This window comes from Entelurus aequoreus, linkage group LG03 (assembly GCF_033978785.1).
Source record: "Entelurus aequoreus isolate RoL-2023_Sb linkage group LG03, RoL_Eaeq_v1.1, whole genome shotgun sequence".
Lineage (NCBI taxonomy): Eukaryota > Metazoa > Chordata > Actinopteri > Syngnathiformes > Syngnathidae > Entelurus > Entelurus aequoreus.
Genome location: NC_084733.1, coordinates 11,562,617 through 11,590,149, shown reverse-complemented (window position 1 = coordinate 11,590,149; position 27,533 = coordinate 11,562,617). Strand labels below are relative to the sequence as shown.

General features: G+C 38.0%; 1 protein-coding gene across 12 annotated transcripts in view; it reads right to left on the bottom strand.

Moving 5' to 3' along the window:
• The window catches only part of map4k5 (mitogen-activated protein kinase kinase kinase kinase 5), an 80,729-nt gene that overhangs the window by 49,132 nt on the left and 4,064 nt on the right, over positions 1–27,533 (bottom strand). For 2 of the 12 annotated variants that reach the window (XM_062041206.1, XM_062041208.1), the window contains exons 1-3: positions 21,363–21,854; positions 16,149–16,352; positions 1,671–1,728 (exon numbers count right to left, since the gene is read on the bottom strand). In XM_062041206.1, coding sequence (XP_061897190.1) covers positions 1,671–1,728; positions 16,149–16,256 — 166 coding nt within the window. In that variant the 5' untranslated portion in view covers positions 16,257–16,352; positions 21,363–21,854. Of the gene's footprint in view, positions 1–1,670; positions 1,729–16,148; positions 16,353–21,362; positions 21,858–27,533 lie in introns of those variants that run through there. The other 10 variants (XM_062041205.1, XM_062041210.1, XM_062041202.1 and 7 more) reach the window with 8 other exon arrangements.

Here is a 27,533-nt window from a genome sequence, read left to right as displayed (position 1 = left end):
ATCGTCGTTGTTCTATACTAAATCCTTTCAGCAAAGATATGGCAATATCGCAAAATGATCAAGTATGACACATAGAATGGATCTGCTATTCCCGTTTAAATAAAAAAAATTCATTTCAGTAGGCCTTTAATTACCGTATTTTTCGGATTATAAATCGCAGTTTTTTTTCATAGTTTGGGTGCGATTTATACTCTGGAGCGATTTATGTGTGAAATTATTAACACATTACCGTAAAATATCAAATAATATTATTTAGCAGCAACACCAAGGAAGAAGATTTCATCGGATTTAGCGATTAGGAGTGACAGATTGTTTGGTAAACGTATAGCATGTTCTATATGTTATAGTTATTTGAATGACTCTTACCATAATATGTTACGTTAACATACCAGGCACGTTCTCAGTTGGTTATTTATGCGTCATATAATGTACACTTATTCAGCCTGTTGTTCACTATTCTTTATTTATTTTAAATTGCCTTTCAAATGTCTATTCTTGGTATTGGATTTTATCAAATAAATTTCCCCCAAAAATGCGACTTATATGTGTTTTTTTCCTTCTTTATTATGCATTTTCGGCCGGTGCGATTTATACTCCGGAGCGATTTATAATCCGAAAAATACGGTAATTTATAAACTACCACATTTTCTCAGACTTAACTTTCGCCTGTCCCACTAAACACACCAATAAGCCTGTTAATAGATGTATATTACAACTCCATTGTAGTTGTAATGGGACAATGCACATCAATGGATATATAACATTTTAATGTGCCAGATTGTGGGCAAAGGCTAATTTACACGTAGAAAGCCGGTCGGTGAAAATAATGCATACATTAAACCGGTCCATGGTGGAAAAAAGGTTGGGGAACACTGTACTGGACAATTTGTATTTTAAAATATGAAAAAAGTGCAATTACCAGTTAAAGATTAAGAGTTATATAAATGTGAGGTTTGCAGAGAACGGCAAATGTTCCACTGTGTCTGACGTGTGCCGTGCAAATAAGATCAAAGGTCATGATTTATTGATTGTGTGATCACGTGTACCCTATGTTGACAGTGTGTCGCTAAACAACCACTGAAAATATTTTATCGCATTCTGTCCCCGTGAGAAGAATGAGTCAAAATCAGTCATGCGCTGCAACACGCACAAGTTGTTTTTTCTTCACTATTGTTTTGAAAACGAGTGACGTCTAACAAAAAAATTGAAGAGAGAGGCCCTGGACCAGCCGAATGCACCACATTCATCTGCTACCTGTGCCGCCTCAGTTTTTATGAAAAAACAGCTGACTCTGCATGTTCACCAGCAAGCACAAAGGAACATTTCCAAAAGCTTTCTTCCAATCTTGAGCCCTCTGACCTGCTAATCCATCCTTGCAATACACCAGCTATGTAGGTCATGCCCTGCTTGGTGGAAGACGGCTGACAGACTTGATGCTCACGATCAAACCTACATGTCAGTGGTACCTGATCAACACAGCCGTGCATGGATGAAAGAATATAAAACACCTACGCAGCGCTGAACCTCTTGCTTGACTTACAACTGAGCTCGGTCCGATCGCAGGTGCCGCTAAACCCCCGTAATCCCACTAATCTGCACCGCGACGACGACAAATCTGTCAGTGGGTCTACACAGAGCCGCGGGACGGACGGGCGTTGTTTGTGTCTTACCTGCTTCCAGCTTGATGATCTTGACCGCGGTCATCTCGCCAGTTTGTATGTTGCGAGCCTGTAAGACACGACCAAAGGAGTGAGCCTGTGTTTTTGTTGACACGTTCCAAGTATGAGGACAGTCTGCATTCAATCTGCAAGAAATGACTAAATTGGTGCATTATAAATGGTCATGAAGTGTGCATGCAGGATGGATGAAGCATATTTGGAGGCCATTAGTACATCTTTAGTTAGGAAACTACAGAAATAGATTTCATTTGCTGACTCAACAAAACTTGCCTTTGGACTATTTGGTCACCTTTTGAACTCTGATGAACATTTACACTATAGGGACAAAAGTATTTGGACACACCTTGTCAACTTCTTCAGGATTTTATTCCACCTGCACTTAAAATAGCTAAGAAGATGCATAATCAACTCCAGTAGATTTTATTTAGATTGCTGTCAGAGGAATAGCATCACAATCCTACTCCTTCTTAACCAGTGGTTCTCAAACGTTGTTGACCAAATACCAGCTTTGAGAAACACTTGGCACTCCAAGTACCACCATAGCGACCAACATTAAAACACAGTACCGTATTAAGTATTCATTAAAAACAAGGCAGAGGTTTTATTTAGCAACTATATTTTGGCCACTGTAACATTACACATAGTTTGAACAGTAACACTGTGTTTGAATATTTAATTATGTGATTATTTGGCGCACCACAGTTTGAGAATCACTGCTTTAAACTAAGGCTGTTTTTATTTAGATTGCTGTCAGAGGAATAGCATCACAATACTACTCCTTCTAAACCAGTTGTTCTCAAATGTTGTTCACCAAATACCATCTTAGAAAAACACTTGGCACTCCTAGTACCACCATAATGACCAACATTAAAATACAGTAGCGTATTAAGCCTAAGTATTCATTAAAAACAAAGCAGAGGTTTTATTTAGCAACTATATTATGGCCACTGTAACAATACACATAGTTTGAAAAGTAACACTGTGTTTGAATATTTAATTACCGTATTTTTCGGACTATAAGTCACAGTTTTTTTCATAGTTTGGCCGGGGGTGCGACTTATACTCAGGAGCGACTTGTGTGTGAAATTATTAACACATTACCGTAAAATATCAAATAATATTATTGAGCTCATTCACGTAAGAGACTAGACGTATAAGATTTCATGGGATTTAGCGATTAGGAGTGACAGATTGTTTGGTAAACGTATAGCGTGTTCTATATGTTATAGTTATTTGAATGACTCTTACCATAATATGTTACGTTAACATACCAGGCACGTTCTCAGTTGGTTATTTATGCCTCACATAACAAACACTTATTCAGTCTGTTGTTCACTATTCTTTATTTATTTTAAATTGCCTTTCAAATGTCTATTCTTGGTGTTGGATTTTATCAAATACATTTCCCCAAAAATGCGACTTATATTCCAGTGCGACTTATATATGTTTTTTTCCTTCTTTATTATGCATTTTCGGCCGGTGCGACTTATACTCCGGAGCGACTTGTACTCCGAAAAATACGGTAAGTGATTATTTGGCGCACCGCAGTTTGAGAATCGCCGCTTTAAACTAAGGCTGGGCGTTAAAACAATATCAATATATATTGCGATAGACATTTAATCAATACCAATAAAAAATGTGTTCGATAAATTGTTTGATTTGTTTGCCGTTAGAAACCAGAATATGCAAAGCAAGGTCGGTTGCTCTTTAGTAACAGAACAACACTACAAAGCCAATCAGGTAGCAGTATCAACGATCAGGTTTGGTTGCGCCATCTTGTTGTCTCACGGTTGATTCTTTGCATGGAGAGAGAAGAGCAAGTAAAAATAAGTGCTGCAAAGAGCGACAAAATTGTCGATAAAACAGGAAAAACGAACCGTAGTCAGACCAATGTATGGTAGTCTATAAATGATGCAAGGCGCTCGTCCCAACCAAGACCGGTAATACCACACCACCTTAGCCGCGCTCACCCTTTCGAGCAGTGATTCTCAAACTGTGGTACGTGGACTCCATCTAGTAGTACGCCAAAAAATCACATGATTAAAGTACAGTTGTTTATTTTTCTATATTCAAACACAGCATTGCTTTTCAAACTGTGTGTAATGTTGCAGTGGGAAAAATAATAAATATACTTGTTAAATCAAACCTCTGCCTTGTATTTAATGAATATTTAGGCCTACTACGCAATTGTGTTTAAAAGTTGGTACTTGGAGAATCAAGTTTTTTTCTGGTGTGGTACTTGGTGAAAAACGTTTGAGAACCACTGCCTTAGAGCACAGCTGTAACTTCCTGCCGCTAAACCTGCAGAAAAAAGCTATTCTCCGGTTTTTCCATGTTTACATTTTCACACTTTGCACTATTTTGTTACATTTTGTAAGCATGTCTTACGTATTCCTTATTTTTGCCCTTTTTTTTTTTTTTTAAAAGAAGTTATGGTGAGTGTTCAATGTCATTTTAGAATTTTGTTTACATTGAGTGTTTTCCATGGCTGTGTTGACATTACCTTTTCTTTCTGCCTTGATAGCAGAATTTATTTATTTGAAATAAAAATGTTTACAGTTAATATATTTTTCTCCTGGTCCTTTTTTTCTATTAATAATTATCAATGCCGACCGATATAAAACAGTGTAAATCGTGGTTCTCTTCATGTCATATTATGCTCCTTCCAATGCTATTGTTTTTAGGTTAGAGTTTGTATCCAATCAGAATTCAGCTAGCTTATGTTGGTTGCCATGCTGTACAAAATCTGCCCGGAGCCTTCAGAATCAACAATGCAGACGTCTATACACTGTAAGTGAACGGACACATACAGCTGATAGACAATTGCGATAGCCAATGAGATCACGAGTTGTTGTCAGTAAGGCATTCTAGCTGGTGTTATGCTGTGATTGGATCCAATCCAATCACAAGTTGCGAAAACAGGAAGTGGCACCTGCACAAAGCAGGTGCGGGGAATAGCATTTAAGGAAGACATGAAACTGCAACCGGAAAACACCAACAAAACACGAAAAGCCACCAAAATAGGAGCGCAAGACAAGAACTAAAACACTGCACACAGGAAAACAGCAAAAAACTCAAAATAAGTCAGGGCGTGATGTGACAGGTGGTGACAGTACACCTACTTTGAGACAAGAGCTATAGTGATGCATGGTTGGTTATGGTTTAAAGTCGTATCCAACAATTGCGACAATGACTTTTTACTGTTAACTGAGTTTCGTTTTTTAATGATTTTTGCTGGTGGCGTGCCTCCGCATTTTTTCAATGAAAAAAATGTGCCTTGGCTCAAAAAAGGTTGAAAAACACTGCTGTATAGTATCTCCAGCCGTGTCCATGTGGTGACATCAATTACGGTATTTTGAGAGGTGAAGTCGGATTAAGTAGGACATCACTGAAGGCCTAGGTGAGAAACGCACGGCCCGCCACTGGTAGAACGCCACTTTGCCCGCCAGAAAACTTATCAGTGAAGCATAAGCAACACCAAACATGCAAAAAAAAGTGGGCTTTCCAACAGTGTGTCTATTTTTTTTTAATTCTTTTAAAAGTTTTTTGTATTTTGTAGGCGCACAATCAACAATACCGTGATAACAATGATACCCGCGATATAAAATGTTCATATTGTTACATCCCTAGTACCAACTAAGACTAGGGTTGCAAAATTCCGGGAATATTCAAAGTTGGAAACTTTCCATGGGAATTAACGGGAATATATGGGAATTAATGGGAATAAACATTGAATGCAACATGCTAGATCTTGCAGCATGATTATTAGCCAAAACAACCTGATTTAATGCACATTCAGTAGAATTTCAACCCTTCACTGTGCCTTCCTCCATCACATGTGCAGATAATTTCCAGCATGCTACACACTACAGCAGAGCTACTGAGGCCACACTAGTATTTGAGCCCAAGGACTTCATCCAGTCAGGTAAGTGTTGATGATATTACCAGGGTAAATATATTTCATCTATGGTATTTAAGTTTAATAGAGGTGTAATTGCTTGTTACTGTATGACTGTAGACTACTCCAGCAGACTTCCACTCAAGCTAGCTAGCTGTTCCTGTACTTGTTAAATGATTTTGGGGCCAATATCCCTAGCTAGCTAGGTTTATTTACCACCACAGTCTCATAATGAACCGAAAATATTTCTCCATTAGCCGTGATGCTAATTTTCTGTATGATAAATCCCATTAATTTATGCAAACAACGTTAGCGATCCGAATAAAAAAATGTAGGTTATAGTTTGATTTAGCATGCTGATTGAGTGTTCATTTATTTATCTAGCCATTCATTTGTCCATCAGTAAAATATTTTTAAAGACTACTCCAATTGTTTAGCTGACTATTTATATCTGTGTGTTGTAATGCATTAGTGTTTTACAACAATAAATAAATACAAACAGAATAATGCCACGTATGATGTGTGGGGACATTTCACCCCAACCAATGTAGGCGGAAAGGCTGTGTACATTTGCAAATACTGTGCAAAGAGCTACGTCAAAAATGCCACAAAGATGCAGCAGCATAGGGCCGGGCGATATAGCGATATATCGCGGGTTTGTCTCTGTGCGATATAGAAAATGACTATATTGTGATATTCAAGTATACGTTCTCACGCAGTTGCTTTTAGCTGCGGGCATTACACTACAGGCTCTTCCCACTCTTTCTTGTCTGTCCACAGCAAGCGCACCTTCTTACATACGTCACATACTGTCACGTCATACGTCACATACGTATACGCCCTCGCGGAGCACAGAGGTAGCAGCATCGGTAACGTTAGCTGTGATGCTAGCGGAGTGGTGCGAGCGGTAATACGAGAGAAAGAAGGTGCGAATCTGGTAACAAATGAAGGAATAATTAATTCCCATGAAAAACAGCAGGGGGTCCATCGTCTGGCGGTGGTTTGGCTTCAAGTGGGAATATGTCGAACAGACAACCGTAATTTGTCAAGTGTGGGGAAAAAGCATTGCTACAAAAAGTAGCATTACTGCTAATATGTAGCATCATTTGAAAAGTCACCTGCTAAAGAATGAAGAGTGCTTACTCCGCATGTCAACATCTCCGTTCGGTGCCACACGCCCACACCATCAAAATGCAGAGGCAAACATTTCCAGATCAACACCGTATGAAAAAAAATGTCAACAACAAAAGGAGATAACGTCCGCAGGAGCCTACCACATAGCGAAGGATGTACACAATTTGATTTCCTATTATGCAGCTCATTTTTATTTGACACTTATTGAAATATCTTGTGTGACATCATGCACAAAAGTGCACTTTATTTGTTTTAAACTATTGCAGTGGTGTTCTGTACAAAAATTGCACTTTAATTTAGTGTTGTTATATGTCATCTTAGTGACATCATGCACAAAAGTGCACTAGTAGCTTGTTTTAAAATGACTGACAATTTTGCACTTTCTGTTTTGAAATGACATGAATGTTTGTGCCACTGCTTAATAACTGTTTGATAAATACAGTGTTGGCCAATTGACTTTAGTTGTGATTTCCCTCTCTGCATGGAAGTTTAAAATGAGCATATATTAATGCAGTATGAACAAGAATGTTTTAATGTAGACACATAGAATCATCATACTGCTGTGATTATATGCATCAAGTGTTCATTCAAGGCTAAGGGAAAATATCGAGATATATATCGTGTATCGGGAAATGGCCTAAAAATATCGAGATATTAAAAAAAAAAGGCCATATCGCCCAGCCCTACAGCAGCATATAGACAAGTGCCCAATAATATATCACTATTGTAATTCCCCATTAATTCCCATATATTCCCATTAATTCCCATGGACGGTGTCCAACTTTGAATAATCAAAAAATTGTCAATATTTCCAAACTTCCCGAGCTTAACTTCCCGTGGTAAATTTCCGGAAATTTACCGGAAATTTTCCACCCCGTTGGAACCCTAACTGAGACACAGCACATTTACGTTCCATCACTTCACTATTGGGTGGAAAGCGTGACTTGCAAGAGCTCGGGAGCGGGAAAAAAACGTGTTAGTGTCGTTAGAGAGAGTGGACCAAGCCGTATTTAAGTAGGCCGAGTTCCAAATTCAGGTCAAGACGGGACGCTCCCTAATCCACGGGGCCAGTGAAGCAATGCGACAAGCAGGCCAAATGGTCCGTAAACAATGAAAACCTCCATCATGGCCAGCTGACATCACAGGGAACGCGGTGGCTTGACATTTGCACAGACCAAAACACGCAAAGTCAGGCCTGCCGTAGAGGCGAGGAGAGTAATGGACCCATGGGGTAAAAAAAAAAAAAAACTGAGGTGGGCGGCTAAGGACACGCCCCCACACGGCGAGACGCGTGTTTAGACAGACTGACGTGATTGGCGTTTCACCAGCTCGGCGGGCCCCGGCTCGGGTAGAATACCAGGCACAGCATTCCACCACTGGCCTGTCTGACCGTGTGGGGGAGAGGTGGAGACTGGTGTGTGTGCGTGTGTGTGTGTGTGTGTGTGTGTGTGTGTGTGTGTGTGTGTGTGTGTGTAAGACGGGGGGTTGGCTACTGAGGCTTTGTATGGAAAGGATAGGGAGGAGAGGAGGCTGTTTATCTGCAGCAGATGGGTAAACAGGCACATTCCCCCAGCCGCACACATCCAGCTAATGTTCTCATGCGGGACTTCTACTTATAAACTTCTCTTGAAGGGGAAACTTTTTTTCAGCACAATGTAGGACTAAAATGCATAAACTTTCCACTAAACTTTAAAAACAGATGTCATAAGTGCTTACAACAGGGCTGTCAATATGTTATATGCATATTTTCTTAAGCCTGCTTAGCATAGCAATGGATTGCTTTTCGTCTTTAATGTAGAAAAGATATGAAAGTGCCCACACATTCTTCCAGAGTCTGAAGTGAACGGATTGAGTTTTTGGGGTAGGGCCCAAAGGTTTTATGTTCTCTGTGTCGCACTTTGAACACCCAACTGGGACGAAGAGACGCGAAGTACAAAATAAATGTTAACTGTTTTTTTCGGTAAAGTACGCATCTGAAGTCGCACGAAAGGTGAGCCTTTGCTCATTTCAGTGAGATACAAAGATGGACTCTGTTTGCGTCTGTTTTGCTTTTTCTTTGGTTTCTCTGGTATTCCAGAACAAAGCAGCATGAGTTAAGAGGAATACACAGGAAGTAAGGTTACACGATGCATCCATCCATCCATCCATCTTCTTCCGCTTATCCGAGGTCGGTCGCGGGGGCAGCAGTTACACGATGCAAATGATATCAATTTGGCTAATACGGTTTTATTACTATATTTATATCGTGATAATGCATGTTGATGACACATCTGTCCAGCAAATTTGATAGTGACAAGTGAAAAACCACGTCCTCAACGCAATGTCGCCTTTCTGCTAGCGAATAATGCTCGCCTCTAGGGCAGCACACTATCACTGGTAGACGAGGAATAGCGAAACATGCTGTAGATGGATGCTATAATCCATGCTAGTCGCTAAGCTAGAGCTCTTGAATGTAAACAAAGATGAGGGGATCAATACAAATAGACAGTGACAATACCAAGTATAGTATCAATGTATGTTTGATACAACAGTGATTAGACCAATATTTTTTATTATCACAAAATCGGTTTTGTTATAGTTTACAAACTCAGGATATAAGTCCCTGAACACAAAGAGGAATTTTAGTGCAAAGTCCAAAGGAATTACATCAGAGCCAAAAGTATTTTTTGCTTATGTTTAGTTATTTTGCACGACTGCCCGAATGCAGCTGAGATAGGCTACAGCACCCTAGGCGACTCCGAACGGGACCAGCGGTAGAAAATGGATGGATGACTTTATCTTGCTCAGAATACTTTTGTAATAAAAGGGAATTAAGAAATTATTTAAATATTTAATTGCCATTGTTACACCACCATCCTGTGTTTTTGTCTGATTATAATTGTGACCAAAAATTGAGTCATTCAATGAAGTTGAAAATTTGAAGCATCAATAATAGCAATGGTATGGCCGATGTATGAACCTATCACTACTTTGTGTTATTTCCCACGGAAACAACATCACTGGTTCCGCTATGAAATAATAAATATTTTTGATATTCAGGCTTGAGGATGGCTTGTTGATCACGGCCAGTGACTTGGCATAGTTCAGCCATAAAAAAAAAAATACAGTATACATATTTACAAAATAGCTTTTTCATTGGCTTCTTTTGAATCAGAGGAGCGTAGGTCACAGGGGTGCTGTTTAATACCGTATTTTTCAGACTATAAAGCGCACTTAAAGGACTTCACCCGATCACAGATGCGGTTGGCGGCTAGCATCGGCTAGGCGTCTGCTATCCAAGTAAGTACTCCTTGTTGTGTTGCTACAGCCAGCCGCTAATACACCGATCCCACCTACAACTTTCTTCTTTGCAATCTCCATTGTTCATTAAACAAATTGCAAAAGATTCACCAACACAGATGTCCAGAATACTGTGGAATTGTTCGATGAAAACAGAGCAGTTTGTATGGTGACACATTGGGTACGAATACTTCCGTTGCCGTCGTGACGTCACGCGCATACGTCGTCATCATACATAGACGTTTCCAACCGGAAGTTTAGCGGGAAATTTAAAATTGCACTTTATAAGTTAACCCGGCTGTATTGACATGTGTTGCAATGTTAAGATTTCATCATTGATATATAAACTATCAGACTGCGTGGTCGGTAGTAGTGGGTTTCAGTAGGCCTTTAAATGTACGGAAAAAAATCATAATACAGCCCCTTTAAATGCGCCTAATCCGCTGCGCCTTTTGTATGAAAATAGACTTAAATAGAACATCGGCAGTGCACCTTATAATATAAGGTTCAACGTAGGGCTGGACAATTATGACAAACATAATAATCACGATTAATTGCACGATTATTCATTATTTTTAAAACATGAGTATTTATTGTACCAACAAAACTCAACATTAAAGGCCTACTGAAACCCACTACTACCGACCACGCAGTCTGATAGTTTATATATCAATGATGAAATCTTAACATTATAACACATGCCAATACGGCCGGGTTAACTTATAAAGTGACATTTTAAATTTGCCGCTAAACTTCCGGTTCGAAACGCCTCTGAGGATGACGTATGCGTGTGACGTAGCCCGGCGAACACGGGTATGCCTTCCACATTGAAGCCGATACGAAAAAGCTCTGTTTTCATTTCATAATTCCACAGTATTCTGGACATCTGTGTTCGTGAATCTGTTTCAATCATGTTCATTGCATTATGGAGAACGAAGCCGAGCAAGCAAAGAAGAAAGTTGTCGGTGCGAAATGGACGTATTTTTCGAATGTAGTCAGCCACAACAGTACACAGCCGGCGCTTCTTTGTTTACATTCCCGAAAGATGCAGTCAAGATGGAAGAACTCGGATAACAGAGACTCTAACCAGGAGGACTTTTGATTTGGATACACAGACGCCTGTAGAGAACTGGGACAACACAGACTCTTACCAGGATTACTTTGATTTGGATGACAAAGACGCAGACGTGCTACTGTGAGTATGCAGCTTTGGCTTTTTTTTGCGTATGTACGTAACTTTTTTAAAATATATAAGCTTTATGAACCTTGGGTTAGGTGAACGGTCTTTTGGGCTGAGTGATTGTGTGTGTTGATCATGTGTTTGAATTGTATTGGCGTGTTCTATGGAGCTAGGAGCTAGCAGAGGAGCTAGGAGCTAGCATAACACGTACCGTACCGTACGTGCGCGTCACGTACGTAACTTTTTAAAAATATATAAGCTTTATGAACCTTGGGTTAGGTGAACGGTCTTTTGGGCTGAGTGATTGTGTGTGTTGATCAGGTGTTTGAATTGTATTGGCGTGTTCTATGGAGCTAGGAGCTAGCAGAGGAGCTAGGAGCTAGCATAACAAACACGCAGGTGTTATTATGCAGGATTAATTTGTGGCATATTAAATATAAGCCTGGTTGTGTTGTGGCTAATAGAGTATATATATGTCTTGTGTTTATTTACTGTTGTAGTCATTCCCAGCTGAATATCAGGTACCGTGAGTATGCAGCCTTGGCTGCTAAACATTCGATAACTTGACCGTATGTGCGCGTCACGTACGTAACTTTTTAAAAATATATAAGCTTTATGAACCTTGGGTTAGGTAAACGGTCTTTTGGGCTGAGTGATTGTGTGTGTTGATCAGGTGTTTGAATTGTATTGGCGTGTTCTATGGAGCTAGGAGCTAGCAGAGGAGCTAGGAGCTAGCATAACAAACACGCAGGTGTTTTTATGCAGGATTAATTTGTGGCATATTAAATATAAGCCTGGTTGTGTTGTGGCTAATAGAGTATATATATGTCTTGTGTTTATTTACTGTTGTAGTCATTCCCAGCTGAATATCAGGTCACCCCCGCCTCTCACAGCATCTTCCCTATCTGAATAGCTTCAACTCCCCACTAGTCCTTCACTTGCACTTTACTCATCCACAAATCTTTCATCCTCGCTCAAATTAATGGGGAAATTGTCGCTTTCTCGGTCCGAATCTCTCTCACTTCATGCGGCCATCATTGTAAACAATAGGGAACTTTGCGTATATGTTCAACTGACTACGTCACGCTACTTCCGGTAGGTGCAAGCCTTTTTTTTTATCAGATACCAAAAGTTGCAATCTTTATCGTCGTTGTTCTATACTAAATCCTTTCAGCAAAAATATGGCAATATCGCGAAATGATCAAGTATGACACATAGAATAGATCTGCTATCCCCGTTTAAATAAAAAAAATTCATTTCAGTAGGCCTTTAAATATAGTTAAAAAAAACAGATATAAATTAGTAACAAGTACTGTATTTTTCGGACTATAAGTTGCAGTTTTTTTCATAGTTTGGCCGGGGGTGCGACTTATACTCAGGAGCGACTTATGTGTGAAATTATTAACACATTAGCGTAAAATATCAAATAATATTATTTAGCTCATTCACGTAAGAGACTACACGTATAAGATTTCATGGGATTTAGCGATTAGGAGTGACAGATTGTTTGGTAAACGTATAGCATGTTCTATATGTTATAGTTATTTGAATGACTCTTACCATAATATGTTACGTTAACATACCAGGCACGTTCTCAGTTGGTTATTTATGCCTCATATAACGTACACTTATTCAGCCTGTTGTTCACTATTCTTTATTTATTTTAAATTGCCTTTCAAATGTCTATTCTTGGTGTTGGATTTTATCAAATACATTTCCCCAAGAAATGCGACTTATACTCCAGTGCGACTTATATATGTTTTTTTCCTTCTTTATTATGCATTTCTAGCCGGTGCGACTTATACTCCGGAGCGACTTATACTCCGAAAAATACGGTACAATAATAGAAATAACAAAACATTTAAATACAAATATAAAAAAAACATAAAATCGTTTTTTGTTTGATTTTAATTTTAGCTTTTACACTTACTTTACCACCAAAGAGTGTGTGCTTTTTGTGTCATATAAAATTGTGTAAATGTTTAATCAAATGCAAAAATCTTCACATTTATTAGTGCAATACATCTTTGGCCAATGTTTTAGGTCAAAGCATAATAAGTGCATTGCTTTAAATGCATTATGTGTGCTTGTGTAACGTACCTCTTTGAAACCTTTATTTTGTTAGCGCAGTCAGACCGCATGTGGAGCACCGGGCTATTACTCCTCACAAAGACAGCATTTCAGTCACATTTATGTCAACTTCCTTGATGTTATTTTGCGTCTATCAGCAAATTCCATTTGACTGGCCAATTATGTGACTCCATCCGTAGTTACTTCAACACGGAATTCATAAAACATACTTTTTTTTTGGTTTAGTTTAGTGATTATTAATTAGCGCTGTGTCAAATAAATAGTAGTAACCATAATGAGATCCCAAACTTCTAATAGTTGTCTTTTTCCCCACTCATACGCTCAATCATCCGTTTCACTGTTACAAGCTCTGGAATTTGCATGCACGTTGCACGGCCCATTAATCGTTTTTTTTACAATTATTACATTTTAATTATCAAGAGAAGCCATTATCAAAATCAAATTATTTGTCCGGCCCTCGTTAAACATGGGGTTAACTTCTTTTTACACATGCAGGACAATCACTATTGCCAACAAAAAGAACGGTAAAGATTGTCAGGTCACATGAGTGGACTAGTGGTAAGCACTTCAGCATCTGTGTAGTGTTTGCGTGTGTAGGTTTAGTCCTGGTTCTCTGCTTCCTCCAAAATACGCATGTTATGCTAAATGGGAGGGAGACAGTAAATTGTTTACGAGAGTGAATACTAGTTTGTATATACAGTACAGGCCAAACGTTTGGACACACCTTCTCATTCAATGTGTTTTCTTTATTTGCATGACTGTTTACATTGTAGATTGTCACTGAAGGCATCAAAACTATGAATGAACACATGTGGAGTTATGTACTTATCAAAAAACGGTGAAATAACTGAAAACATGTTTTATATTAAAGTTTCTTCAAAATAGCCACCCTTTGCTCTGATTACTGCTTTGCACACTCTTGGCATTCTCTCAAAGAGCTTCAAGAGGTAGTCACATGAAATGGTTTTCACTTCCCAGGTGTGCTTGAAGCTCATCGAGAGAATGCCAAGAGTGTGCAAAGCAGTATTCAGAGCAAAGGGTGGCTATTTTGAAGAAACTAGAATATACAACATGTTTTCAGCTATTTCACCTTCTTTTGTTAAGTACATAACTCCACATGTGTTCATTGTTGTCTTGTTCTGTATATTGTACAGTATTTTGTATTTCTATAGTGTTTTGTATATTGTACAGGATTGCTTATTATTTTTATTGGATAGTAGTCTGTTTATTTCAATTGTTAGTTTTTTCTTTATTACCTGTTGTGTAATTTAATTTATTTTTACCCCATATTTGTTCCCACTACCGCACCTTAAGTTGGAGTCCTTAATCTCGTTACATGCAAATATAATGACAATAAAGTCCATTCTATTCTATTCTATTCATAGTTTTGACGCCTTCAGTGACAATCTACAATGTAAATAGTCATGAAAATAAAGAAAACGCATTGAATGAGGAGAAGGTGTGCCCAAACGTTTGGCCTGTACTGTATGCGTCATGTGATTGACAGTGGACTAATACATGGTGTAACTCGCTCTCAAAATCAGCTGGTCATCTTTGACTTTTAAAGGGCTCTTATTTGGGCAAAACCATCTTTTCTTACATATTGGTACATGTTGTTGTGTATTTGGGTTTGGGATCTGCATAAATCCCTCAAACGTGAAAACAAACTCTCAAAATCAGCTGGGATAGACTTGACTAAAGGGCTCCTGTTTATGCAAAACCATCTCTTCTTACATATTGGTACCTGCTGTTGTGTATTTGGGTTTAAGATCTGCATAAATCCCGAAAATTTGAGAGCAAACTGTACTTAAAATTTGAGTTGGTTTGACCCTGCAAGAAATTATTTCTATTTAACCTAATTCTCATAAGGTTTGTATTCAATCCAGACCAATCAAAGGTCCAGGAGAATTCTGTAACAGTGTTTTTCAACCATTGTGCCGCGGCACACTAGTGAGCCGTGAGATACAGTTCGGTGTGCCGTAGGAGATTATCTAATTTCACCTATTTGGGTTAAAAAATAATTTTTGCAAACCAGTAATTATAGTCTGCATATGATGTGTTGTTGTTGAGTGTCGGTGCTGTCTAGAGCTCGGCCGTGTAATACTCTTCCATATCAGCAGGTGGCAGCTGGTAGCTAATTGCTTTGTAGATGTCGGAAACAGCGGGAGGCAGCGTGCAGGTAAACAGGTGTCTAATGCTTAAACCAAAAATAAACAAAAGGTGAGTGCACCTAAGAAAAGTTACTGAAGCTTAGGGAAGGCTATGCAGAACGAAACTAAAACTGAACTGGCTACAAAGTAAACAAAAACAGAATGCTGGACGACAGCAAAGACTTACTGTGGAGCAAAGACGGCTTCCACATTGTACATGACAATCAACAATGTCCCCGCAAATAAGGATAAAAACAACAGAAATATTCTTGATTGCTAAAACAAAGTAGATGCGGGAAATATTGCTCAAAGAAAGACATGCAACTGCTAGAGGAAAAAAACAAAAAAGAGAAAAAGCCACCAAAATAGGAGCGCAAGACAAGAACTAAAACACTACACACAGGAAAACAACAAAAAAATCCAAATAAGTCACAGCGTGATGTGACAGGTGGTGACAGTACACCTACTTTGAGACAAGAGCTTTAGTGATGCATGGTTGGTTATGGTTTATAGTCATATCGAACAATTGTGACAACGACTTTTTACTGTCAACTGAGTTTTGTTTTTTTAATGATTTCTTCTGGTGGTGTGCCTCCAGATTTTTTCAACGCAAAAAATGTGCTTTGGCTCAAAAAAGGTTGAAAAACACTGCTGTAACAGACCGGATTGAACTTGTTTAAAATGTCAAACTAGTGTATGTTCCGTATTGTGGTGACAGGTTTTTTTTCTTTCTTTACCTTGTAAACATCTCCATAAGTTCCGCTTCCCACTCTCTGAATGAGCTCAAAGTCATGCTGAGGGTTCTTCCTCTGGATCTCACCGCTTGGCCGGGCAAACATGTCCATAGTCAGTAAAGATGAGCCTTTATTACATTTAGATGCGTCTGAAGACTGGAGATGACGACTTTAATCAGATGGTTCTTGTTGAAGCTGCTCCAAGACCTGAGGACGGACATGATTAGTTTAGTTACATCTGCGTCACCTTAAATGCTTTCTAAAAGGTGTTCTCGTTCCATGTAAAGTTAATTAAAGGCGTGATCCTGTAACGCTCTAACAAGTAAGACTAAAATAATGCTATTTGGTAACAGTAGAAGAGAAAGTCAAACACAAATACAGATAGACGGAATAAATATTGAAAGGGTGAAAGAAAACAACTTTTTGGGTGTAATAATAGATGATAAAATGAATTGGAAATCTCATGTAAAAAATATACAACATAAAGTAGCAAGAAACACATCAATAATGAATAAAGCAAAACACTTCATATTCTCTACTGCTCACTACACTGCAAAAAGTCAGTGTTCAAAAACAAGAAAAAAAACTAAAACAATTAGGGGTATTTTATTTGAACGAAGCAAAATTATCTGCCAATAGAACAAGAAAATTTGGCTTGTCAAAACTTTCCAAAACAAGTAAAATTAGCTAACTTCAATGAACCCAAAAATACCTTAAAATAAGTATATTTTCACTAATAACAAGTGCACTTTTCTTGGGGGGGGGAAAAAGACCTTTTTGCTCAATATGTTGAAAAATATTCCTAAATTAAGTAAATGCTAGTGCCATTATCTTGACATAATGATTATGCACTAGGCATTACATTTCTTGAAGCCAGCAAACTTATACTAAAAACTAGTTTATTGTTCTTAATGGAAAGGCAACAAGGCAACCGCTTGTTACTCTCGGGGTCTACTAGCCGCTCAGGCAAATCATATTGTCTAAAAATGCATTTTTCCATCGATAACATGACATCATCGCGCCAAGTGCGTGCTCTTTCAGTCAATTAGTGCGCATTTATATACAGCCCGGTCCCCGGCCAAAAGATTTTTAATTGTAATTTTGAAGAATTTTTTTAAATGTGCATAAACTATTTCTGTTCAAAATAGTTTGAAATGGCACATGTTAAATGTTTAAATATTAACTGTCAGTTTACTGTACTGTGCCAACTGTACTACTATATGAGTACGTATTTTCTATTGTTTCATTGAAAATAAAACAGCAAAGTCCATTTGGCTGTCATCCGTTTTAATTATGAGAAAAAATTGTGTCAAAGTCATGATTATTTTTTTTCATGCTTGAAATAAGAAATTATTACTTTAAAAAAGTAGTTTTATACTTGTGAGTGTTGATGACACAGCTTTGATATTCTAGTTTCAAGCATGTTCTACTCAATATAGGTCATAAAATCTCAGCAACAAGCTGTGATATCTTACTGAGATCATTTAGGACCAAAACCCTTAAAACAAGTAAAACACTAACATAAAATCTGCTTGGTGAGAAGAATTATCTTATCAGACAGAAAATAAGCAAATATCACCCTTATTTGAGATATTTAATCTTATTTAGATTTCAGTTTTTACAGTGTAGTGCAGGGGTCACCAACCTTTTTGAAAGCAAGAGCTACTTCTTGGGTAGTGATTAATGCGAAGGGCTACCAGTTTGATACACACTTAAATAAATTGCCAGAAATAGCCAATTTGCTCAATTTACCTTTAACTCTGTTATTATTAATAATTAATGATATTTACACTTAATTGAACGGTTTAAAAGAGGAGAAAACACGAAAAAAAATGACAATTAAATTTTGAAACCTAGTTTATCTTCAATTTCGACTCTTTAAAATTCAAAATTCAACCGCAAAAAAGAAGAGAAAAACTTTAAAAAAATAATTTATGGAACATCATTAGTAATTTTTCCTGATTAAGATAATTTTAGAATTTTGATTAAATAGGTTAAAATCCAATCTACACTTTGTTAGAATATATAACAAATTGGACCGAGCTATATTTCTAACAAAGACAAATCATTATTTCTTCTAGATTTTCCAGAACAAAAAATTTAAAAGAAATTCAAAAGACTTTGAAATAAGATTTAAATTTGATTTTACAGATTTTCTAGATTTGCCAGAATAATTTTTTTGAATTTTAATCATAATAACTTTGAAGAAATATTTCACAAATATTCTTCGTCGAAAAAACAGAAGCTAAAATGAAGAATTAAATCAAAATGTATTTATTATTCTTTACAATAAAAAAAATAAATTTACTTAAACATTGATTGAAATTGTCAGGAAAGAAAAAGGAATTTAAAAGGTAAAAAGGTATATGTGTTTAAAAATCCTAAAATCATTTTTAAGGTTGCATTTTTTCTCTAAAATTGTCTTTCTGAAAGTTATAAGAGGCAAAGTAAAAAAATTAATGAATTTATTTAAACAAGTGAAGACCAAGTCTTTAAAATATTTTCTTGGATTTTCAAATTCTATTTGAGTTTTGTCTCTCTTAGAATTAAAAATGTCGGGCAAAGCGAGACCAGCTTGCTAGTAAATAAATACAATTTAAAAAATAGAGGCAGCTCACTGGTAAGTGCTGCTATTTGAGCTATTTTCAGAACAGGCCGGCGGGCTACTCATCTGGTCCTTACGGGCTACCTGGTGCCCGCGGGCACCGCGTTGGTGACCCCTGGTGTAGTGTTACCATATCTGAGTTATTGTGTAGAAATATGGGGAAACAACTACAAATGTGCGCTTTATTCACTAACTGTGTTACAAAAAAGATCAATTAGAATAATACATAATGTTGCATAGAGAGAACATACAAACCCTTTATTTATTAAATCACAATTATTGAAATTCAACGATTTGGTGCATTTGCAAACAGCTGAAATTATGTACAAAGCAAACAATAATCTGCTACTTGAGAATATACAACAAAGCTTCTCAACAAAAGAGGAGTAATATCAACTTAAAGGCCTACTGAATTTTTTTTAATTTTTTTTAAACGGGGATAGCAGATCCATTCTATGTGTCATACTTGATCATTTCGCGATATTGCTATATTCTTGCTGAAAGGATTTAGTAGAGAACATCGACGATAAAGTTTGCAACTTTTGGTCGCTGATAAAAAAAGCCTTGCCTGTACCGGAAGTAGCGTGACGTCGCAGGTTGAAAGGCTCCTCACATTTCCCCATTGTTTACACAAGCAGCGAGAGCGATTCGGACCGAGAAAGCGACGATTACCCCATTAATTTGAGCCAGGATGAAAGATTTGTGGATGATAACGTGAGAGTGAAGGACTAGAGTGCAGTGCAGGACGCATCTTTTTTCGCTCTGACCGTAACTTAGGTACAAGCTGGCTCATTGGATTCCACACTCTCTCCTTTTTCTATTGTGGATCACAGATTTGTATTTTAAACCACCTCGGATACTATATCCTCTTGAAAATGAGAGTCGAGAACGCGAAATGGACATTCACAGTGACTTTTATCTCCACAACAATATATCGGCGAAGCACTTTAGCTACGGAGCTAACGTGATAGCATTGTGCTTAACTGCAACTACGCCAGCTCTCATCTGCTCATCAACACCCGTGCTCACCTGCGTTCCAGCGATCGACGGCGCGACGAAGGACTTCACCCGATCATCGATGCGGTCGGCGGCCCGGAGACGGAGGAAGTCAAGGTGAGGACAGCGGCGCGCGTTGTAGCTTCCGACGACACCCCGGCCGCCATCAGAGTCGGCAAGAAACATATATTTCCCCAAAGTTACGTACGTGACATGCACATAGCGACACGCACGTACGGGCAAGCGATCAAATGTTTGGAAGCCAAAGCTGTAGTCACGGTAGCGCGTCTGCTATCCAACTCAAAGTCCTCCTGGTTGTGTTGCTGCAGCCAGCCGCTAATACACCGATCCCACCTACAGCTTTCTTCTTTGCAGTCTCCATTGTTAATTGAACAAATTGCAAAAGATTCACCAACACAGATGTCCAGAATACTGTGGAATTTTGCGATGAAAACAGAGCTGTTTGCATTGGGATACAATGTGCCCGAATACTTCCGCTTCAACCATTGACGTCACGCGCAAACGCCATCATACCTAGACGTTTTCAACCGGAAGTTTCCCGGGAAATTTAAAATTGCACTTTATAAGTTAACCCGGCCGTATTGGCATGTGTTGCAATGTTAAGATTTCATCATTGATATATAAACTATCAGACTGCGTGGTCGCTAGTAGTGGCTTTCAGTAGGCCTTTAAGAGGAAAATCTAATTTCAAACATGTGTACGCTCGTACAACACTTAAAACCTTTAGTATATCAGTATGTGGAATTAAATTATGGAACGGATTAGGGCTGCAACAACTAATCGATTACATCGATTAAAATCGATTATAAAAATAGTTGGCGATTAATTTAGTCATGGATTCGTTAGATCTATGCTATGCGCATGCGCAGAGGCAATTTTTTATTTTTTTATATAAACCTTTATTTATAAACTGCAACATGTACAAACAGCTGAGAAACAATAATCAAAATAAGTATGGTGCCAGTAAGCTGTTTTTTCCCCCAATAAAATACTGGAAAGGATAGAAATGTAGTTTGTCTCTTTTATCCGATTATTAATCGATGTAATGATCGACAGATTAATCGATTATCAAATTAATCATTATTTGCAGCCCTAATTTGGATGCTTACTATGGTATATTATTTATTTGTTCACTGTCCTGTTACAGAGAACAAGGAAATGGGATAAAATTGCTATGGTATGAAAAGGGGTAAGATTAAATAAGCTCTGCTTCTTCCTACTCCTTTTCGGACGTGCTGTAATGAAACAACTGGAATTGTGTGATGCATTACATTGTATCTTATCCATTCATTTTACTACCGCTTGTCCCTTATGCATGTTAGAAATAAACTGGAACTGAACACTAGCTTGGCCCCCAGGCCACTGCAGCAAATAGCCAGCTCCGAGTCAACCACTTTAGTAAACAGCATAACTCTCCCACTCCAGCAAATAGCCAGCTCCGAGTCAACCACTTTAAGTAACCAGCATAACTTTCCCACTCCAGCAAATAGCCAGACCCAAGTCGAGCATTACTTTCAACGAGGGGGGAGTTAGCATCAAAGCTAACGCTAGCTAGCAAACTTAGCCAGTTGGCCAACTTGCGCTGCTTCTCTTACCGTTTGCGACACGACGTGCAAGCCATACATTTTCAACACTCCCGGCGGGGCGGTTTTACTGGAGTGACGGCGTCGAATAATATGACAAAAATGGAGTAAAAAAGTCGTCTTCTTCTGTTATGGAGGAAACAAGCGTTCGGAAAGTTATTGCTCTTCAGCCAGGGGTGGGGAGCAGGCGAGTGGCGTTCAGTCTTCTTTCCTAGGACATGTCATCCTTTAGAGACGTGTCTTCGTGTTCCAAAAGGTGTCCATGGGTTCGTAAAATAAATGTTATATGGCGGATAAAAAAAAGGCGAACTAAACAGACTTGCTGCTAATCTCCGCAGACTCTCAGCCAGCCAGGATCCTGGTGGTGCGTTCACGACCGCCAGGTCAAAACGAACACATTACAACACAACCCTCAACAAAATCCTAACTAATCACAAGTATTCGCATTATTGCATGTATATGACGATTCATTTGAACAAACTCACATTAGGGTGCCTTTTAATCGGAGGCGCCGGTGTGTTTTTTTTCGCGAGTCTACTTATGTTGTCACGTTTACGACGGTCCGCAAAGGGGGCATGAATGTGTTGTTTCTTCGTAGCGACTTTGCTGCTCCCTATAGTTGGAATGTATTCGTACAACTAGAAGAGGCAATTCCTAAAGGAATTGCGTGTGAATGCTCCAATGCTGAAGTTGAACTGAAATGCTGACAGAATGTAGTATGAATGTAAGAATAGTTTTATTTATTTTTTTCACTGTGCAAATTGTTTATTTTTAGGTTGATTGGCGACACTTAATTGGCCCTAGTGCAGGGTTTCGGCAACCTTCAGCATACATAGAGCCATTTGAGCCCATTACCCCCCAAATAAAACCCAACTAGAGCCGCAAACTCTGTTCGATTCCTAAAAAGACGATAACAACACATATAGTTTCGTTACACTTATGCTATAGAATTTATGAAATCAAACAGTTGACAACGATTCACATTTCATTTCTGGGTATAAGCAAATCACGAAATTATTTTGAACATTGGAAAAAAATACACTGGTCCTTCCCTTATTAATGAATTTGAAAAAAATCAAGTCGCGCCAATATTCTGAAGGCATACAACTGCGGCATATTTCATTTGACTAAAAAGGGAAACGAACAACCTCGTCGTCAACGAAAGCTAATTAATCAGTCCACGAAGCATTAAATGTTCTATTTTCATCAGAACAGTTTCTCTTTTTTGATCCGTCCATTGCTAGCTAAAAACAATACAATTGCTTGGCAGCAAGAGATGACGCGCAGGGGCTGTGACATACGCGAATCCCTTAGGGGTGATGGACGGCTGGGCAGCGCCAGAGGAGCTGCAGCCTGCCAACGTAGCCCCCACTCCCTCCCCTCTGTTGCAAGTCTCGAGATGTATGTTGTAATATGTACATGTGCTTTGCTATGGAGGTTTTTTCCCACTCCAGATTGGGCCCTCTTAGGAGCCCAGTCTAGATTGTATTTTTTTTTACTCATCCTCCCCCAGCGTTTACCTTTTTCCCATCAGCGTTCCTGTTCTGTCACCCTATACACCAGGGGTCACCAACCTTTTTGAAACCAAGGGCTACTTCTTGGGTACTGATTAATGCGAAGGGCTACCAGTTAGATACACACTTAAATAAATTGCCAGAAGTAGCCAATTTGCTCAATTTACCTTTAACTCTGTTATTATTAATAATTAATGATATTTATCTTTGTGGAAACACTGATCATCTTAATGATTTCTCACAATAAAAATATATAGAAACAGATAAATATCAATATGCAACAGTTTATTTTAATATTTTCTCTAAGTGCACATTTTTCAAATTGAACATTTTCAAATGATCACTTCTAAGACAGTCTTGTGAAATCACAATATCCCATTTTAACTAGCTAGCCACTAACATTTTTTAACAAATCATGAATTACTTTGCACCATGTTTGTACAAATAATAACTCATGTAAAATACAAAAGTAAACTCTCAAATTTTTAAATCATGTCACACTTTGAACTGGACACCAAATCTGTTATCTGTTTCTTTGTCAGTTAGTGGGAAGCCTGGCATTGCATGCTGTTAACTAGTGTGTTGTACTCTGGTGTGTAACTTGACACTGCAACTCTGAGTGAGTCTTGCAGATGTGCATCAGTGAGGCGTGTTCTGTGTTTGTTCTTGATGAAGTTCATGTCAGAAAAGGCTGATTCACAAAGATAAGATTTTTCCTCATTGTTTGCGGAACCTTCTTAATCTTTTGGACATATTTTCACAGCAATCTGGCCTTAAGCTTAATTATGATAAATGTAAAATGTTAAGGATCGGAAATCTAAAGGGAACGTCCTTTCGAATGGAATGCAAAGTGCCTGTTTTGTGGACAGATGGACCAGTTAACATACTTGGTGTTGTTGTCCCAGAAAATCTGGAAGATCTAGGCTCAGTAAATTATGATAATCGACTAAGAAAGCTGGACAAAAGTATGCAATTATGGAAAGGGAAATGCCTAACCTTGTATGGTAAAATGTCTATTGCCAACTCGTTAATTATTCCTCAATTTATTTATTAGTTTTTGTCATTACCAGCTCCATCACAAAACTTTTTTAAGATTTATGAGCAGAGGGTCTTCGATTTTGTCTGGAACGGCAAACCAGAAAATATTAAAAGAAAGGTTTTGTACAAAGAGTATGAATATGGGTGCCTGAAACTTCTCAACCTTGAAGCTATGTGTCTGTCTTTAAAAGCATCAATTGTTCCAAAGATGTATTTAAACATTGAGTGGTACACAAATGTCCTGTTGGACAAAAAACATGTACTGTATCAAAAGAAATTGTATCCTTTTTTACAAGTGATCCCCTCCCAGAGAGTCTGCTGGGAAACATGGCGGGGTTCATAAAGGAAACAATCCACTCATAGTGGTGTTTTCACTTTTATGTGCCAGAAAAAAGAGACGATATTTTGCAGCAGTTAATATGGATGAACTCTAATATTGTAATAGATGGAAAGCCTTTCTTTTGGAAAAATATGTTTGAAAGAGGAATCATTTTTGTCAATGATATTATCAATGAGAATGGTAAAATTATGAAGTATGATGAATTTAGAACTATGTATGGTGATGCTTGCTCAAGCTTTTCATTTTATCAACTAACTGGAGTAATTGGGAAAAGATGGAAACAAATAATTAATTATGGAACTACTAAATTATTAGTTTGTAAACCTCTAATAAGAAATTCTAGTTGGCAAAAAGGAACTAAAATAAATAGAACAATATATAATTTTTATTTAATAAAGAAATCTTTGAAGGCTGCCTCATACAACACAAATGGAAAATGGGAGGACTTTTTTGACTGCCCGTTGCCATGGGATGCCATATTCAAACTAATCTATAAAACCACTATCGATGTGCAAAATCGTTATTTTCAAATTAAAATTATTTATAACTTCTTACCCACCGGGAAAATGTTAAAATTATGGAATATGACAGAGTCAGATGATTGCCGATTTTGTTGTCTGGAGCCTGAATCCACCCTGCATTTGTTTTGGTATTGTCATATTGTGTCTTTGTTTTGGGTGAAAGTTGAAAAAATGTGTTTAAGGATTGGTTTGTTTATGAAGCTTAAAGTGGTTTCTGTTATTTTAGGAGAGTTCATTGACAATCATGATTTAGTCAATTTAATTATAGTACTCGGTAAAATGTTTATTTTTAAGGCCAAAAACAGATATTCACTTAGTATTACTTTCTTTAAAATATTTATTCAGTATTTTCTAATTTTAGAAAGTTACATGGTTGAAAACGATAATGATGCCAAAAAACATTTAAAAAAAGATGAGAAGTCCTCAAAGGCTTATTTTGAAAGTATAATTATGTTTATAGATTATATGATATTTGTTGTTGTGTTCCCTAATTTGAGTGACCTGGACATAATCTGGACTGTACATAAATGCTTATTTTGAAAATGTAATTTTGTTTATAAATTATATGCAATCTGTTGTGTTCCCTAATTTTTTTCTGTGTACATGAATGAAGGTGTGTGTTGCTGAGTCCGACTTGGACATTATCTGGACTGGGCCTGGTTTTAAAAACCCTTTAAACAAACCTAATTTCATTGACAACCTGGTCTGTTGAAGATAAGGTCCTTTTTAAAAATAAAATAAAATAAGATAAATAAATAAAAAACATTTTCTTGGATAAAAAAAGAAAGTAAAACAATATAAAAATAATTACATAAAAAATAGTAATTAATGAAAATGTTAGTGGACCAGCAGCCTATACAATCATGTGTGCTTCAGGGACTGTGTCCCTTGCAGATGTGTTGTCTATGTTGTGGGAACCAGAATATTGGTAGCAGAAAGAAATAACCCCTTTTGTGTGAGTGGGTGTGGATGAGTGAGCATGGGGGAGGTTGTTTGGGTTGATGCACTGATTGTGCATGGGGGAGGTTGTTTGGGTTGATGCACTGTTTGAAAGTGTATCTTGTGTTTTTTCTATGTAGATTTAATTTAAAAAAAAAAAAAAATAAAAAAAAAAGTTTTTTTATTTTTTTTATTAATTTTTTTTAGAACAGGCCCGCGGGCGACTCATCTGGTCCTTACGGGCGACCTGGTGTCCGCGGGCACCGCGTTGGTGACCCCTGCTATACACTGTTTGTCTAATCTTGAACGGGTTTGTGCTGAAAACAAAGTTTCATTGTACTTGTGCAATGACAATAAAGACCTACCTACCTACCTACCTACCTACCTACCTACCTACCTACCTACCTACCTACCTACCTACCTACCTTCGATCGAAAATATATCAAAATGTTTTATTATCATATGATAAGATACCAGAACTCTCCAAAATAACAACTGTTAGATTAAAAATAACTGAATAAATGTAATTAATTAAGTAACTATTATTTGTTGACATTTTGTTTCAAAGCCAAAGGGAGCCATGGCGGGGGCATGAAAGAGCCGCATGTGGCTCCAGAGCCGCGGGTTGCAGACCCCTGCCCTAGCGTGTGAATGTAAGTGTGAATGTTGTCTGTCTATCTGTGTTGGCCCTGCGATGAGGTGGCGACTTGTCCAGGGTGTACCCCGCCTGCCGCCCGAATGCAGCTGAGATAGGCTCCAGCACCCCCGCGACCCCAAAAGGGACAAGCGGTAGAAAATGGATGGATGCTCCAATGCTGAAGTTGAACTGACATGTTGACAGCATGTAGTACGAATGTAAGAATAGTTGTATTTATTTATTTATTTATTGTATTTTTATTTTTTTTTCACTGTGCAAATTGTTTATTTTTAGGTTGATTGGCGACACTTAATTGGCTCTAGTGTGTGAATGTTGTCTGTCTATCTGTGTTGGCCCTGCGATGAGGTGGCGACTTGTCAAGGGTGTGCCCCGCCTTCCGCCTGAATGCAGCCGAGATAGGCTCCAGCACCTCCGCGACCCCGAACGGGACAAGCGGTAGAAAATGGATGGATGGATGGAAATTGTTTATTTTCAGGATGTACAGCAGACAGGTGGTGAATGTGTTCTTCAGCAGAAAAAAGTGGCAATTCAGCAGATGTTTTCCAAACAATAGAGGTTAATTTGTGTCTTTATTACGAAAGCTTTTTCAGGCAATCAACTGTATGTTTGAATTTCGTTGAAAAAATGTACGTGAAATGTGTATGTTTAAAAAGTCAGTTTTACCAATAAAAGTTTTAAAATTCCGTGTAGAATAATTTGTTGTCATAGTATTCCTGTCACGTGACTGCAAACTTGACCCCTCATTGGCTGCTTCTGATCGCTGCACTTACCGGAAGTGGGTGTTGCACTGAATTTTTTTTAAATGTAAGAATAGTTTGAATGTTGGAATGGTTTGGATGTTGAGGAGCTGACGCTGAACTGAAATGCTAATGGGATGTAAGATGAATGTAGAAATGGTTTAAATGTTGAAATCGTTTCAACGCTGAAATGGTTTGAATGTTGGAATGGTTTGAATGTCGAAGAGTTTGAATTTCCAGAAAAAAATGAATTTGGTTTGGAACTTGGGAAAGTGTTAGTTTGAATGTCCAGGATGAGTGGAATGTGTTAATGTTGGAATGGTTTGAATAGGTTGAAAAATGTGGGAATTGTGCAATTGCAAAAAATGTCCCATTCATTTCAATGGGAACTTCCTGGAAATTTTGGAATTTTGGGAAAGTGTTAGTTTGAATGTCC